This window comes from Carassius auratus, chromosome 5, assembly GCF_003368295.1.
Source record: "Carassius auratus strain Wakin chromosome 5, ASM336829v1, whole genome shotgun sequence".
Lineage (NCBI taxonomy): Eukaryota > Metazoa > Chordata > Actinopteri > Cypriniformes > Cyprinidae > Carassius > Carassius auratus.
In genome coordinates, this window is record NC_039247.1 from 13,442,690 (window position 1) to 13,456,845 (window position 14,156).

General features: G+C 38.2%; 1 protein-coding gene across 1 annotated transcript in view; it reads right to left on the minus strand.

Moving 5' to 3' along the window:
* Positions 1 to 13,953, minus strand: part of LOC113076315 (ephrin-B1-like) — a 32,466-nt gene extending 18,513 nt beyond the window's left edge. Inside the window, exon 1 of the mRNA XM_026248955.1 lies at positions 13,658 to 13,953. Coding sequence (XP_026104740.1) covers positions 13,658 to 13,776 — 119 coding nt within the window. The 5' untranslated portion in view covers positions 13,777 to 13,953. The remainder of the gene's footprint in view (positions 1 to 13,657) is intronic.
* Positions 13,954 to 14,156: the final 203 nt, after the last annotated feature.

The following is a 14,156-nucleotide window of genomic DNA, read 5'->3' on the forward strand; positions in this document are numbered from 1 at the left end:
TGAATCAATTTCCAAATATTAAAGAAAGAGAGCAACAGAAGAGCAGAGTCAGAAATGAGCTGGACGGAGATGGAGCTGTATCTGCTCACTATGATTTATTGGACAGGGAATTCGAAGCATCTCGTTTAATTTATTGGAGTTTTATAATTTATTGTTCATGTGTTGATCCACACTCCTCACACAGTCAGGGAGTATATGATTCATTCTCAGACTTTAGAAAGTTTGCGCGCACACATCAATATGTGTCTGTAAGGAGAGATGATTGCAACACAGTCCTTTACACATTTTACTGCTAACCGCACTCAAAGGAACAAATACAAACATGCAGACACAGACATGCCCTAAAACTACATAGACATAAACACATACACGAAAATCCCCTAGATCTACAAACAACATATAAACAGACAAAAAGACACACACACCCGTTAATCAAAAAGACATGAACACATACTAAATAATGCCAAGTAAATATACAAAGCCTTTAAATAAAAAACACATCAGTGGAGTGCAGGAGAACTTGCATTTCCCTGATATATGGTCCTGATCAAACTCAAATATTGTCTCTTGTATAATGTAATTCTGCTGGTTATTTCTGCTCTCATGCACACGCTCCTCGCTGCAGGCTGTTCGCTGGTTTAACACACATAAGAGCTTATAAAACATCTTCACAGATGGATTAACAACAAAAAGCTTTTACTGGGGCACATACTTTTGTCTATTTTACAAAACATGCTGTAAGTGCGTTCACGGGGATATGTCTGTGTCTGGGGCGTGTACAGGATTGTGAAATCTAATTATGTTCTCAATGAGAAGAAGGGAAACAATGAGAACAGATAGACTCATATAAACAAGGACACACACACACTGCAGTTATGATAGCTTACAGTTCTCTCATTGAAAATAGAAGAAAGGAAATGCATCAACAACTAAAAAAAAAAACGTCAATTAAGTACAAACCAAAGCAAACACTAAGTGGTATGTAAATTCAGGAATTTCAGAAAAGCGATTAACATGTCAGTGGAGATGCACAATGTATCTGTACCACATCAGTTATCGACCAACACTAGAGATATTTTAATTTATAGGTAAAGTTTATATTGCACACACAATTGCAAATGTTTTAGGTCAGCGTTTTTATTTTTATTTTTTACAGAAAAAAAGAAAGTACTAAACAATTTAGTAATTTACTAAAAGAAATTAATATTTCCATTCAACAAGGGTGCATTAAGTTGATCAACAGTGACAGACATATACAATGTTACAAAAGATTTCAGTTTCAAATAAATGCTTTTTAAAATGTATATTTATCAAAGAATGTTACTTTTACATTTTAAATTACATTATTACTCTTTTTACTGTATTTCTGTCAAATATACGAAAAATTTGGGGGGAATTTTTATTTTCTGTCAGGTAAATTGAAAATAAAAAAAATAACAACCCATGAAAAAAGATTTTCTTTTTATATTCTTTCTTTTATTATAGATGTAGTGAACCATGCCAGAAAGACTGAACTTGACACCAAACTGAGTTTAACAAGACACAATAATGATCATCTGGACTGAGTGACATATTAAATCATGACACAGATACGAATGTTTATCATATTGTGAGGTATCAGGTGATACCCAGCTCAGAGATGAACGATTTTAATGTTGTAGCACTTCATAAAAGCAGATATCTGAGGCATTGATGTGCAGAACTAGAGAATCTGTGTGTGTGTGCGTTAGAGAATAAGAGATTTGCATGACTTAAGGAGTTTTTGCAGGGTTAAACTCTTTGTATGACATTTGCCTCCTCTGTCTGCGGCCTCTTCTCTGTTCTTTTCCATTCCTTTCTTTTATACTTCTGTTTCTAGATCTCTTTTTATCCCTCTCTTTTTTTTCCCCATCAATGAAGATGTCAAACTCGTGCCCTTCCTCTGACGGCCGGCTATGACTGAACAAATCAGAAACCGAAAGATAAAGCGAGCGAGGAGGAGGAAGAATCTGACCTCCTCAACTCTGAAGAAAAGACTTCATCACTTCCTGTCAAATCAGCAGCTGCTGCAGACAGAGAATTTCAGAAGCAGGACCTGAGAGGGATTGTTTACGAATGTGTGTGTGTGTTGGAAGCTCAAAGAGGTTCAATAACAGGCAGTGCACTCCCTAAAACACACAGGGCTGATTCTGAGAAGATCTCACCAGCAAATTAGGAAACATTTAGTCAACCAATTCCTGTAGTAAAGGAGTTATTATTATTATTGAGGAAATGTACTCTTAAGTGTTTTACTCTGTGTGATTAATTAATGTAAATATTAAAAATAAATATATTAAAACTAAATATTCAAGGAACATAGTCAGAAGAATAACAAAATTCTAGAGCGACAAAGATAATAAACAAACACCATTTCCTGCTAAAAAGTGAATTAAATCAGCAGCACATTAGAGAGTGGGGGAGATGTCTTAATTCAAATTGTAAATGTAATTATCTACACACAGACACACAGACATACACACACACACTTCAGATTCGGTGCACTGTGTGAAACAGAGTTAGACCCACATGCTTGCATGCACACACACACACACACACTCAATAAGAGGCCTCCTCGCTTTTTAAACAAGTGAACACGGGATTAGACCAGGACTGAATGGCACCAATTAAATACTGAATACAGCAGCCATGCAAATCAGCCTCATTCAAGAGGGGGAGAGAGAGAGAGAGAGAGAGAGAGAGAGAGAGAGAGGGACATAGACACAGACACCTCTTAACACACAAGCGACTACATTCTGAGAAGGGGCTGTAATCACATCTTGGCAATCTGACCTCCACAATGGATCAACAACGGCGGCTCATATACACAATACACATACCTTATATTTAAAGTTTAAAGTCTGGAAAGTTATGTTTTATTTTTGGTGTATTAACATATCCGAGTGTAAAATGTAGTCACCTATCTCTCATTATAGAGACGCAAACACACACTCAGCGTGGAGATGCCGGGTGTATGTATAGAGTGTGGTGGTCATGTGATTGTCCACTCTCAAGGCAGAGCTCCTACAAGTGGCTCTTTGTCTGCGAGAGAGAGAGAAAGAGAGATAGAGCGCGCGACAGCTTACACATATCCCACTCACAATAACAACTGCACACAAACTCACACACTCAAAAAACACAGAGCCTTGGGCATCTTGTTGAGAATGAGAGAAATGAGTGAATGGAGTCTAAGAGAGCCCCCCCCCCCCAATCCTCATTAATTCTCTCATACACACACACATACACACACACACACACACACACTCTGGATAAACTTATTGGATTTTTAGATTGAGAAAATACATGTGTTCTTTTTTTTTTTACAATTTGAAGTTATGTCAGATTTAGCTCACTTTTGGGGACAAATTAGTCCTAAAATATAGCTAAACCAAAACCTACCACCAAAAAAGAAAAAAAGATAAATTTGACTTTTACTGATTTGTTTTTTAGAAAGTCTTTACTTAATTTAACACAGCTAAAAGTTCAACTGAAAGTTAATTTCTTGCAAGAAATCCTAATCTAAATACATATGTGAATCCTTTTATATCCTAATCTGATAGAAACACAATGATAGCAAAGGGGATTTCTGGGATTTTAGTCAACAGGCAATCATGCACCAGGTTTTTATCAGAGTCTGCCTTGGAGGAATATGCTAACACTCCATCACACAATCAGTCAAAAGTACATTCTTTCACTGGATTTGTTTCCTGCTCTCCTCTTCAATGTCTTTAACTGCTGTTTTCCGCTCATATTACTTTCACCAGTTCAAAGAGCCTAGAGGTTAGAGGTCAAGCTAAACTTCCCTACTGAACTGTGAAGATCTGCAGATACATCATGTGAACAGACAGAATTCACAAGAACTCTTCCACTTCACTGTTTATGGGTGTCATAACATTTCCATTCGCCCATTGCCTTGATGTTATGGGTGGAAATCACCGGGGAGCCCGCAAAAGAATAACAAAACTATTTTTAGTTTGCAATGTAGTGTATTCTGCATTCATTTAGTTTTGATGATGATACACTTGAAATATTGTGACTATACGAGTTTCTTGTGACATCTGATAGTTTCCCATCAGGCTTACAGGAGGACATCTGTATGACAGGACAGGTCTTCCTGTAGTGCCAGAAGATCTCTTAGATCTGTTCAGCTCTGAAACAACTTGAGCCACTGTAGAGTTTTCTTTCCTCCAAATTCACATGAGAGAAAATACAATTCATTGTACAATTATACCAACTTTACAGAAACTGTTCAATTTGCTACATACCGAATAATAATAATATGTAGCTGTTAAATATTATGAAAAACAAGTATTGCTGTGCTATACTGTATTACTCAATGGGTAAATAACTACAAGCCAGAACACTACACATTTTACAAGAGCATTTTAATTAATTATATATGTGTTAAATAAAATTATTGTGTGGATGGCAACAACCAGGTTTCAAAAAATAACAACTGAATACTAATAACACGAATATAACAGCAAAAGAGTACTGATTTAATTAATAACAGTACTCATAACCAACTTTAAGAGTCTTCACCTGAGCTCCTAATGCAATGGCACACTGGTAACAGTTGCTATGGTAGACAGTATATACATTTAGGGTGTAAAGGGGGGAAACCGCAGCCAGAAATGCTCATATTTACTCTGTCTCTTCTCTCTCTGTCAAAGTCTGTCTCTCTCTTTCACACACACACACACACACATACTCACACACACATTGTGTTTGTCTGAGTGTGAGATGAAAGATATGAATTCTTCCAGAGCTCCTCCAGGATAACACCGTTAAACATACACACACACACTGAGTATAATATCCAAGCTCTTAATGTGTGTATGCGTGTGTGTGTGTGCGAGTCACAGGTCACAGTGATGCAGAAACAGTTTCAGTGTCTGTGTGTGTTTCTTTCTCACCGAATCTCACATTACAGAGCAATTAAAGCAAATGCAAACACACACACACACACACACACACACACACAAACAGGTTATACTTGGCTGACAGCTCACTCTGAATTGCCTGGGAGGAAACAGCAGAAGAAATCAAACACACACACACACACACACAGGGAAGAAATTGTCATTTTTCTAATAGCAATGTCAACACATATGAAGTTATCTGTGACTTGATTGATATTTATACCTATGAGAAATGTAATAGGAGTGATAGAGAGACTCTTGGGAACCAAAACCTATAAGAGAAGAATGACAAGTTGTCATTAGACACTAAACAACTCCATCATCACACTAAGTGTGTGTGTGTGTGTGTGTGTGTGTGTGTGTGTGTTTCAGCATGTCTGTCATGGTAATGTGGACTAGAATAAGTGTATGCACCTTCTTCTTGCCTAATTTTACACAGAAACTTAACACCTTACATGTCGGTTTCACTATATTAGTGAGGACTTTTCAAACTTATTTAGCTGTATTTTGCTGTATCAGTCAACACTGTATGTTTAATTGTGAAAGCTAATTTCCTCTATTTTTATATGGAGTTTTTTTAAGGTCCACAAAGTTCAAATCTTTAAGAATAAAATCATTTATTAGCACTGTTAAATGTAATATTTGCCCCCAATATTGTCAATCAATATTGTCCTTTTATCCGTTATTGCATTGGTCATAATATAAAAATACATTATTCATTTAGAAGTATCAGACAGAATTATAATACTTTGTGGTGATATTTGCCAAACTCAATTTACTGTCGATGTCAGCAGATTTAAAGGAAAACATGATTTCTGAGTCCACTTTTCAACAGGTTTCACTGCATTTTCAAAATATAGGCCTCACAAGCACAGCTAAACCTGTTAACACACACAGATGAACAAACTCTCTTGTTTGCTTATGTTTTATGAATTTGCCGTGTGTATGTGTGTGCATCGAGTGTGTTTTCAGCATTGTTTTATAATTCGATTTTCCATTTGTTCTGTCCAGCTGCAGGCAGAGATCCCTGTCTCACCAATAATGGCTCTAAACTCCTTCTCCCCTCCATTTTAAATAATAATGAGCCTTTAAAATGGCTGATTCAGACGTTTCCCCAAAAGCAGCTTTCCACAGCTCCAAGACCAGTAAACAGCTTTCAGCCTGATCTATCTGTCTGCGTCCTGAGCCTGATATTTGTGAGTTTTCAACCAAACCTAAGATCAGTGATCTCCCGGTGTGCGTTCAGGAGTACGTTTTCGAATGGCAGGTAACCCTAAGCAACTTAAACCCGTTGCGTGAGAGATCTGCTCTCAGGTCAGCCGGAGCTAATAAAGGTTATTGTGATTAGAAACTGCATGCAGAGAGCACTGAGCTCAGATCAGCTGGAGATGAAAGCAGGCTGGAGACTTCAGCTTCTCTGATGCTTTACAGCAGCATTTAGCTGACTGAAAGCGTGACCATTTCTCCGGACACACACACACACACACATACACACACGCAGGCAAGGAATGATGGGTTTAGTGAGCATGATGGTCTGAGCTGTCGACTGGAAAGTGGATAAAAAGGACGGAGGAGCTTTGAACTCTAAAAGGGTGTGACTAATGGCCCGCTCTATGTGTGTGTATGAGTATATAACAGAATTAAACAGGCTGCTAAACTTGCAGTGACTCTTTGTTTTCATTTGTTTGTATATATATATATATATATATATATATATATATCCATAATATGCTAGTGTGTACTGTCTCACAAAGTCAAAAGGTAAAGCAAACATGAGAGTGTGAATGTACACACAGAGAAGTGAAGGAACCAACAGATCGCAAACTTCTCCTTACAGAACGCTAATCATTTCCCACCTCACACCCTTGTGTTTGTTGTGTGTGTGACATACTCAAGTCACTTTGCAGGGAAGGTTGCAGCTGTTTTACAAAGGGAAGAGTGTATGTGTGTCGTTACGGAGAGACACATTAGGGTCAGATCTTAATCGTGATGATACAGTGCTCTATCCCCTCTTTAAAAAGGACAGAGAAACTGATGTTTAACATCTCGGGTTTGTTTTTGGACGTTTTTGAGTCTAGATATTTGCATAATGGCTGATCATAAGAAGGATAGGGGAAACTGCTGTGAGCCAGGAATCCAGCCCAACTGTAATGATACATACAAGCATCCACCCTGAACCACAGCTCTAGTGACTTCTATCCTGCAGCTGACTCTATCCTATCTGACTCTTGTCACATTCTAAGCAAACTTAATGTATTATTATGTATTTGTATAAGGTAGGCTAAAATAAAATACTACTTCAAATAGTCAGGAAAAATAAATGTGCAGCTGCAATAATTTGATCCCCCCATAATCATCATGAAAGTGCATGTGATTCGTGCACTATATTTCACACAACGGCTTCATGGCAGGGACAAAGGGAAAAAGACAAATTATTGGTTCTCAAATCTCATTCGAAAAGATACCTTCAAAAAACTTGGTGTGTCTTCAGGCAGGACATTTTGAATGGTTAACTGTGTGAAAGATATTTAAGTGCTTTGGTGGAGGGGAGATTTTTCAAGGAAAACGGACTTAAGTTTCCTCAAACAATGCTATCATATTGCTTCAGAACACATGAGTAAAAAGAACTACTTTCCTTGAATTGTTCTTTTGCCCCTACTGGAGCCAGACAGTAAGAATCTGTAAAAAAAATCAATAAGAAGTTTGCAGTTTGGACATTCTAGGATACAAAAACATAATGTGTTCAACAGAAGACTTAAAATCTTATAAGTTTGGAATGACATGGAGGTGAGTAAATGATGTCTGAATTTTCACCGTAACTCTAGAAGTTAAGGCCTTGGGTAAAGTAATCAAATCCTCTCAAAATGAGTTGAAAAGATGCAATAGTGTCATTTTGTGGTACAAGATAAATACAGGACAAAGAAGAAAGTATAGTCCCTGATAGCACACGTACATCCCGGAGACGTCTATTTGACATTTACATCTGTACATCTGTATTTTCATCTGCAATATTAGCAGAGGGTGCTTCCTATCGTTTATTAGGTGTCTTTAAGGTGTTTATGATTTAGTATGTATGTAAAACTGACGTCTAAAAGATGTCTATCAGATGTTTGTACACAACAGATACTTTCCAGATGAAGCGATCTTTAACAGACACCTTGCAGATGTACGTGTGCTTTTTGGGGTGGGACTGTTTACAAAACTTTTTGGCTGTTTACAAAAAAAAAAAACACTGCGGTGCTATCATGATATAACAATGTTATCAGATGGCATTACTTTGAAACTCTGATTTATATCAGCGCACTGAATGTTTAGCCATGGAAGCCACCTTAAAGAGATTCAACCAAAACTAAAAATTCTGTCATCATTTACTCAACCTCGTGTTATTAGAGTTTGGTTACTGTTCAATTACTGACTTCCAGACTCTAGAAAAAAAAAAGAAAAAAAATCTTAAATATATTTTACGTTTCGCAGAAGAAAGAATGTCATTCAACCTTGGAATGACATGAGGGTGAGAAATGATGACAAAATTTTTTTATTTTGGCATCAACTGTCCATTTAAGGAATTAGCAGACGTTACTGAGATCCCCCAAAAAGCCTGTGTTTACATGTCTACCTAGTTATCTAAACATGTGCATGGCGGCACAGACTTCTACTATTTATAAATAAAGCCAATTATAATTACAGAAGTCTAACCATAACCCAAACCCCTAACAGAGACATGTTAGCCTTTTTACAGTTACAAAAATGTTGTTACATAACATACATTACAGTCACATAAGTAATTACTTAGTTATGAATGATTTTGACCTCTGAGGATTAACTGGGCCTACCCCAAAGGAGGCTTTGTCAAAATTTAGCTAACTTCTGGGGACAATTTTGTCCCCAAAGAACAACTAAGAAAACAACCCCCCCCCCCCCCAGCAGCTGCCACTGTTCCTCTTCCGTCGTGTGCTCCAACAGAGCCTCCAACTACAAACATTACCGTCCTTAAAACAACACGGGCGCTGGGCTCGGAGCGCGTCTGTGCGTGTGAGAGCCGTTGGAGGAGGCTGTGAGAGCCCAGCGGTCATGCTTGGTCAGGGACAGACAATGTGCGTTTGTTACTTAAGCACTGTTGTTAATGAAGCCCTCCCCATGCGTGCACGCACACACACATGGATGTACAATAAAAATTTGGTTCCATGCCAACTCCTCTCACTTTCTCTCTCTGTGTTATATAACGACTTTAACGGTTTTAAGTTGCAAACTGAATCCCCATTAAAATGTACATACTTTATGGACATCACATAGTTAGGCTCAGGATATAACATTTATAGATCACAACTCACACACACACACACGCTGACAAACATCCACAACACCGTGAAATGCTATCAACATTGGAACAAAAGCCACATCACACAAACTTCAGAGAGGAACAGGTCTGTTGTGGAAATGCCTGGCTGAGACAGAGGGAAGTGTGTTTGTGTGTGAGTCTGCATGAGTCCGCTCTTGCTGTTCAACATATTGAAACTCTGACAGAGTTAATCTCCTCACTGTCAACTCCTATTATAACACCACTGAACATGACATACACACACACTTACTCATGCATACACAAAACACGCAGACACACTCGTAAATGCACACGGACACATGACCGAAAGTGACACTGCTGTGGATGACTGAATATATGCCTAAACATGTCCTAAATGCTGCCGAACAGTTACACAGGCATATGTGAAAATCCGTAACTTTGATCGCAGTTGAGACCGACATGATCCCTGTGCAGGCCAAAGGCCGTTAATATCTTTTCATTTCATCATAATAAGATTCTTCAGTCCCAAAAAACAGCTTTTGGAAATTACTACATTCGTGAGACGCAGCAAATCAGAGCATGTTTTTGCAACAGGTTGGAGCCTCTCAGAGGGATGCAGGTTTAAGTCTGGCCTCCATAAATAGGTCTATTTTACACTTTCCTGTAATTCTGTTTTACTCCTTTATTATTTTAATAATCCAATGCCAACTGCTTGAAAATTCTGTCCTTTTTACTAAAACTCAAATAAATTCTCAAACTATATAAATTTCTTTCATCTGTGGAACATTAACCATATTTTGTGGAGTTTTGTCAATGGGATTCAAAACAACACTTTTTTATGGAATATCCTCAACAGAAATGAAATAAAATTTTCCGACAATTTGTGTTGGATTTTAATTTTTACATTTTACATTTTTGGAAAAAAGTGTTCATGAGCTGAACAGGATATTTTACTGCTTTTTTTAGACGGCTATGTCTGCACATAGAAGTTGCTGAACAAGACTAATTGTGCACCAGAAAGTGTTGGGTAAATGAACAAACGTGTAGGCTTAAATACACACTCACACACACACACACATACGTAAAACACTTCAGTAGCATTTTTGAGCTAATGAGAGACAGATTTCCAATTAGCTCCTCATCTCCTCCCTTAGCACTGGATAATGGCCAAAACACACGGGCACATTCATACATATATCATGGACTCCCTCTTACTTTGTTCTTAAATAATCCAAAAAGCCAAAAGAAATGTTGTTCATTTGCAGTCGTTTATCAGAAAATTGTTTCTTAACAGCTAGAGTGTTTTCTTGATAAGAGTGGCTGCCAAGAATTTGAATGTAGTAAAATTATATTAATTTGTAACTAGAAGAATTTAATGACGTACGCTGGGAAGTAAAGCGAGTCCTCATTTTGTTGTTTGTGTGTGTTTGATTAGCTGTATAGTATGTAACACATTAAGGGAATAAGATATAACCTGAAATCTCTTGCCTCAATGTGATAATTGTCCCAATGATTAGCTACTTTATTCTCTCTGTCTGTCGCTCTCTCTCTCTATTCCCAGCAGATCCCACTTCTCTTTTCTTCCCTCAAGGCAGACGAAGGGAGGGGAGGGGTGTCGCTTTTTACATTTTCTCAGTCCAAATTATAGCTGTGAACTATGCAGAGAGGAACAGAATTATACATCTGAAACCAGCGGTAAGTCTGTGCGTGAGCGTGTATGTGTAGTTGTGTCTAGAAGTAATTAAATTTACATAATTGTGTCAACAGAATAAATCATTGAAGCTCTTGTTCCACCAAATGTTTCTTCAAGAGAAAACGCAGGGGTAGCTTCGGCATTCAGTCAATTTAGCGTTTTGCTGATATAAATATCAGACTGCTGAGGGGTGGAGAACGCAGCCGGAGTTTTTCTAATTTTACACTCCTTCAATTATATTTTGCATTCAGTCTGAGAGAAGTCTGACCTAAAACACAAATGGCACATTATTATGGGTAAGAGAGCCGTGTGTGTGTGTGTGTGTGTGTGTGTACGATGGCCTCACTGGTAAGAGGTTTAAAGTGTGACTTGGACTTAAGGGTGGTGGATGCTCCCATATGTCCGTTTGCAGGGATAGAGCGCAAAGAGTATGTTTGCCCGAGGCCCATATGTCTTTATGAGAGTGCTTAGGATTATATTTGCGATCAACTACCAATTCATCTGAGTACATCGAGTTAACTGCTCTGTTTTACTGAGACTGAAATATGCGGACGTGCTTCTCGTTTCATTCAAAAACGTTCACTAACAAACGATTCTGATATTATTTCACTTGACTTCATGCGCTGTTTCAAATTCTCTTCCTCTCAATCTTTAGTGAGGGTCTCTGAACCTTTGACCGAGCAACACACACATGCTCGTGCACAGGTGCATACACACACACACACAAAGTCTGTGAGTAAATAAACATTTAGTACATAAAACAACATGCAGCAACTGTGGTGAAACAGAGCAGGCCCGTTTGAGCATCTGCTGTGCTGTGGAGCTCAAAGCTGTTTGAATGAGTAAAACAATCCACACACAGAGGGGCTCCAGCGACTGATCTGAAATCTTCTCGCAGGACCAGAAGGTTTTTAAGATCTCTCCAACGGGTTTAACTCCTACATACAATTACAAATGTATAGGCCTATTATTAAAATAATAATAATAATAATAATAATAAACTCCAAACATGAATTTTACATATTTTTAATCTTGAGGCCCAAGTGCTTTGTATGTAAGAAAATTGGTTATTTTTCAACATGCATAAAAGCATTAAGTTGCAAGTTATAAATAAATGGGAAATATATTTATTTAAATGGGCTGCATTAAATACATTTTAGTAAAACTTTAATAAGTTAAATAACTTTAAAAAAAAGTCCATTAAAACTTAGTACAGTGCTTAAAAAGATATCAGTATAATTGGTTTAACTTTCTGAGTGTATATTAACTAAATATCAGTTAAGCATTCTATAATGTAATAATGTTTAACTATATTAAAGTTGTTATCTAGTGTTACACAATTTCTAGACAGCTATTTTATTTTCCCCTTCTTTCGTTCCTTACTCAGTTTATGCATGCAAACAATAAAAATGAAAAAATGAAAAATAAATAGTAAACGTATGTTCATTTGTAATTTACAGTGCGGTTTTAGTTTTAAAAGCACAATTTATGTTTTCGCTTCGCCCCTTGGGTTCTCACATGCTAAAGTTTTCAAGTTATTTTACAAGGCCATATTGCTCATCTTTTATGAGGCCAACCAAGAGACTCCTCAATTAAAATATTCTCCCAAAGATAAAAAACATGTGCACTATTTCTGTCTCCCATGTGTACGGTCATAACTCAGCGACTGAGTCTCAAAACCCTTTGAGCTGCAAACCAAGATGAGCTTATGATGCCCAAAATGCTGTCTATATGACCACCCCATCCCAAACCCCAAAAAAAGCTGATAGGAAGCTCATTATGTTTTGAGAGACAAATAAATGCTCCAAACTAAATTCAAAATAACAAATCATTATGTTAGTCAACTAACAAAACAATATAAAATCCACTTTTGGTTACGATATACATTGAGTTAAAAAGAAAAAGTAAATCATGACTTCTTTTACGAATGCAGACTTAAACAATAAGCTTTCTTTAGTAGTCTATGTTGAGTCGAGCTTCAGTGGCGTCTCGAGCCATTATTCAGGTCAAGTAAACATGCTGGACTCTCCCTTGAACGTTTTATGAGCAGCAATCAGGGAGATTTTATGAGCTTCTAGGAAAAAACTGCTTAATAACCTATTAGCTCTCTCGACATAACTCTGATTTGATCAATATGCCATTCGCAAAGAGCCACCGGGCCGACGGGATCCCGCAGGCCGGTGGCGGAGAGTCAGATCGCCTCTCAAGGGAAAACAAGAAAAGCTGGACAAGCCGAGAGACAGAGTGAGCTTCGTGCTAAAAACATCCAATTTTTTAAGTATGTTACGGAGAAATTAGGGCCGCGTCAAGGCCACACGTCAGATTTATGAAGCCGAATGCGCAGCAGCCAAGAGATTCTTAAAAATTACGATATTTCCCATAAACATTTAACGAAGTTGTACTAGCAGTAGAGTTCCCGAATCCCCGCTCAACAAGGGGTTTTGAGTTGATGAGAAGCGGCGGTGGAGTAACGTTATGACAGCTGTGCGTTAGATCCCCGAGAGCGCGCGCGCTTGCACGGTCACTTCAGCCTCGAGCTCAACGAGAGCTTCATGTCATCATGACGGAGAACGAGTCGAGATACGAGTAGCGGATATTTTCAAACCGAACTGCTCAAACTGTATGTCTATTTCATAAAGAGATTATAAGTCAAACTATTAATATGAGACTGTAGGAACACGTCACGCTCTTTCTAGGGGATTTTATTAAACGCTCTCGTGCACTTACTTGGGATTTTGTGAATTCCACACGACAGAGTCCAGTGATTTGGCTGCGGGTAACGTGTATCTGCACATGACTGTCAGAATCCAGAGGTAATATTTCCACGAACAGTCACTTCCAGCCATCTTCCACGCTTCTCGGAGAGACACAAGCCAGCCAGAAGATAAGATCCTATCGATCGACTGTACTCCAGGTTACCGAAGCACATGCAACAGACTCAGTTATGCGTCCAGGCGGAGGGGCTCCATGGCTCAACTTCCAAATCCAATGTTTCTAGTGTTGCCTTGGAGGAAAAAAAGGTGTCGCACAACGTTGCACAGGAGGCTTCTCCTCCAACGTTTCTCTGTTACAGAAATCGATGCTACCTTTCACTTAGGCAAACGGTAGCGCGTGACTGTTTTATTGTACTCATCTATTAATTGAGCTAGTAGCCTTACAAAAGGTCAAATCACGCCAGATAGGAGGTAAGTGACACGCACACAGGTATAAGGACCATCGATCCCGT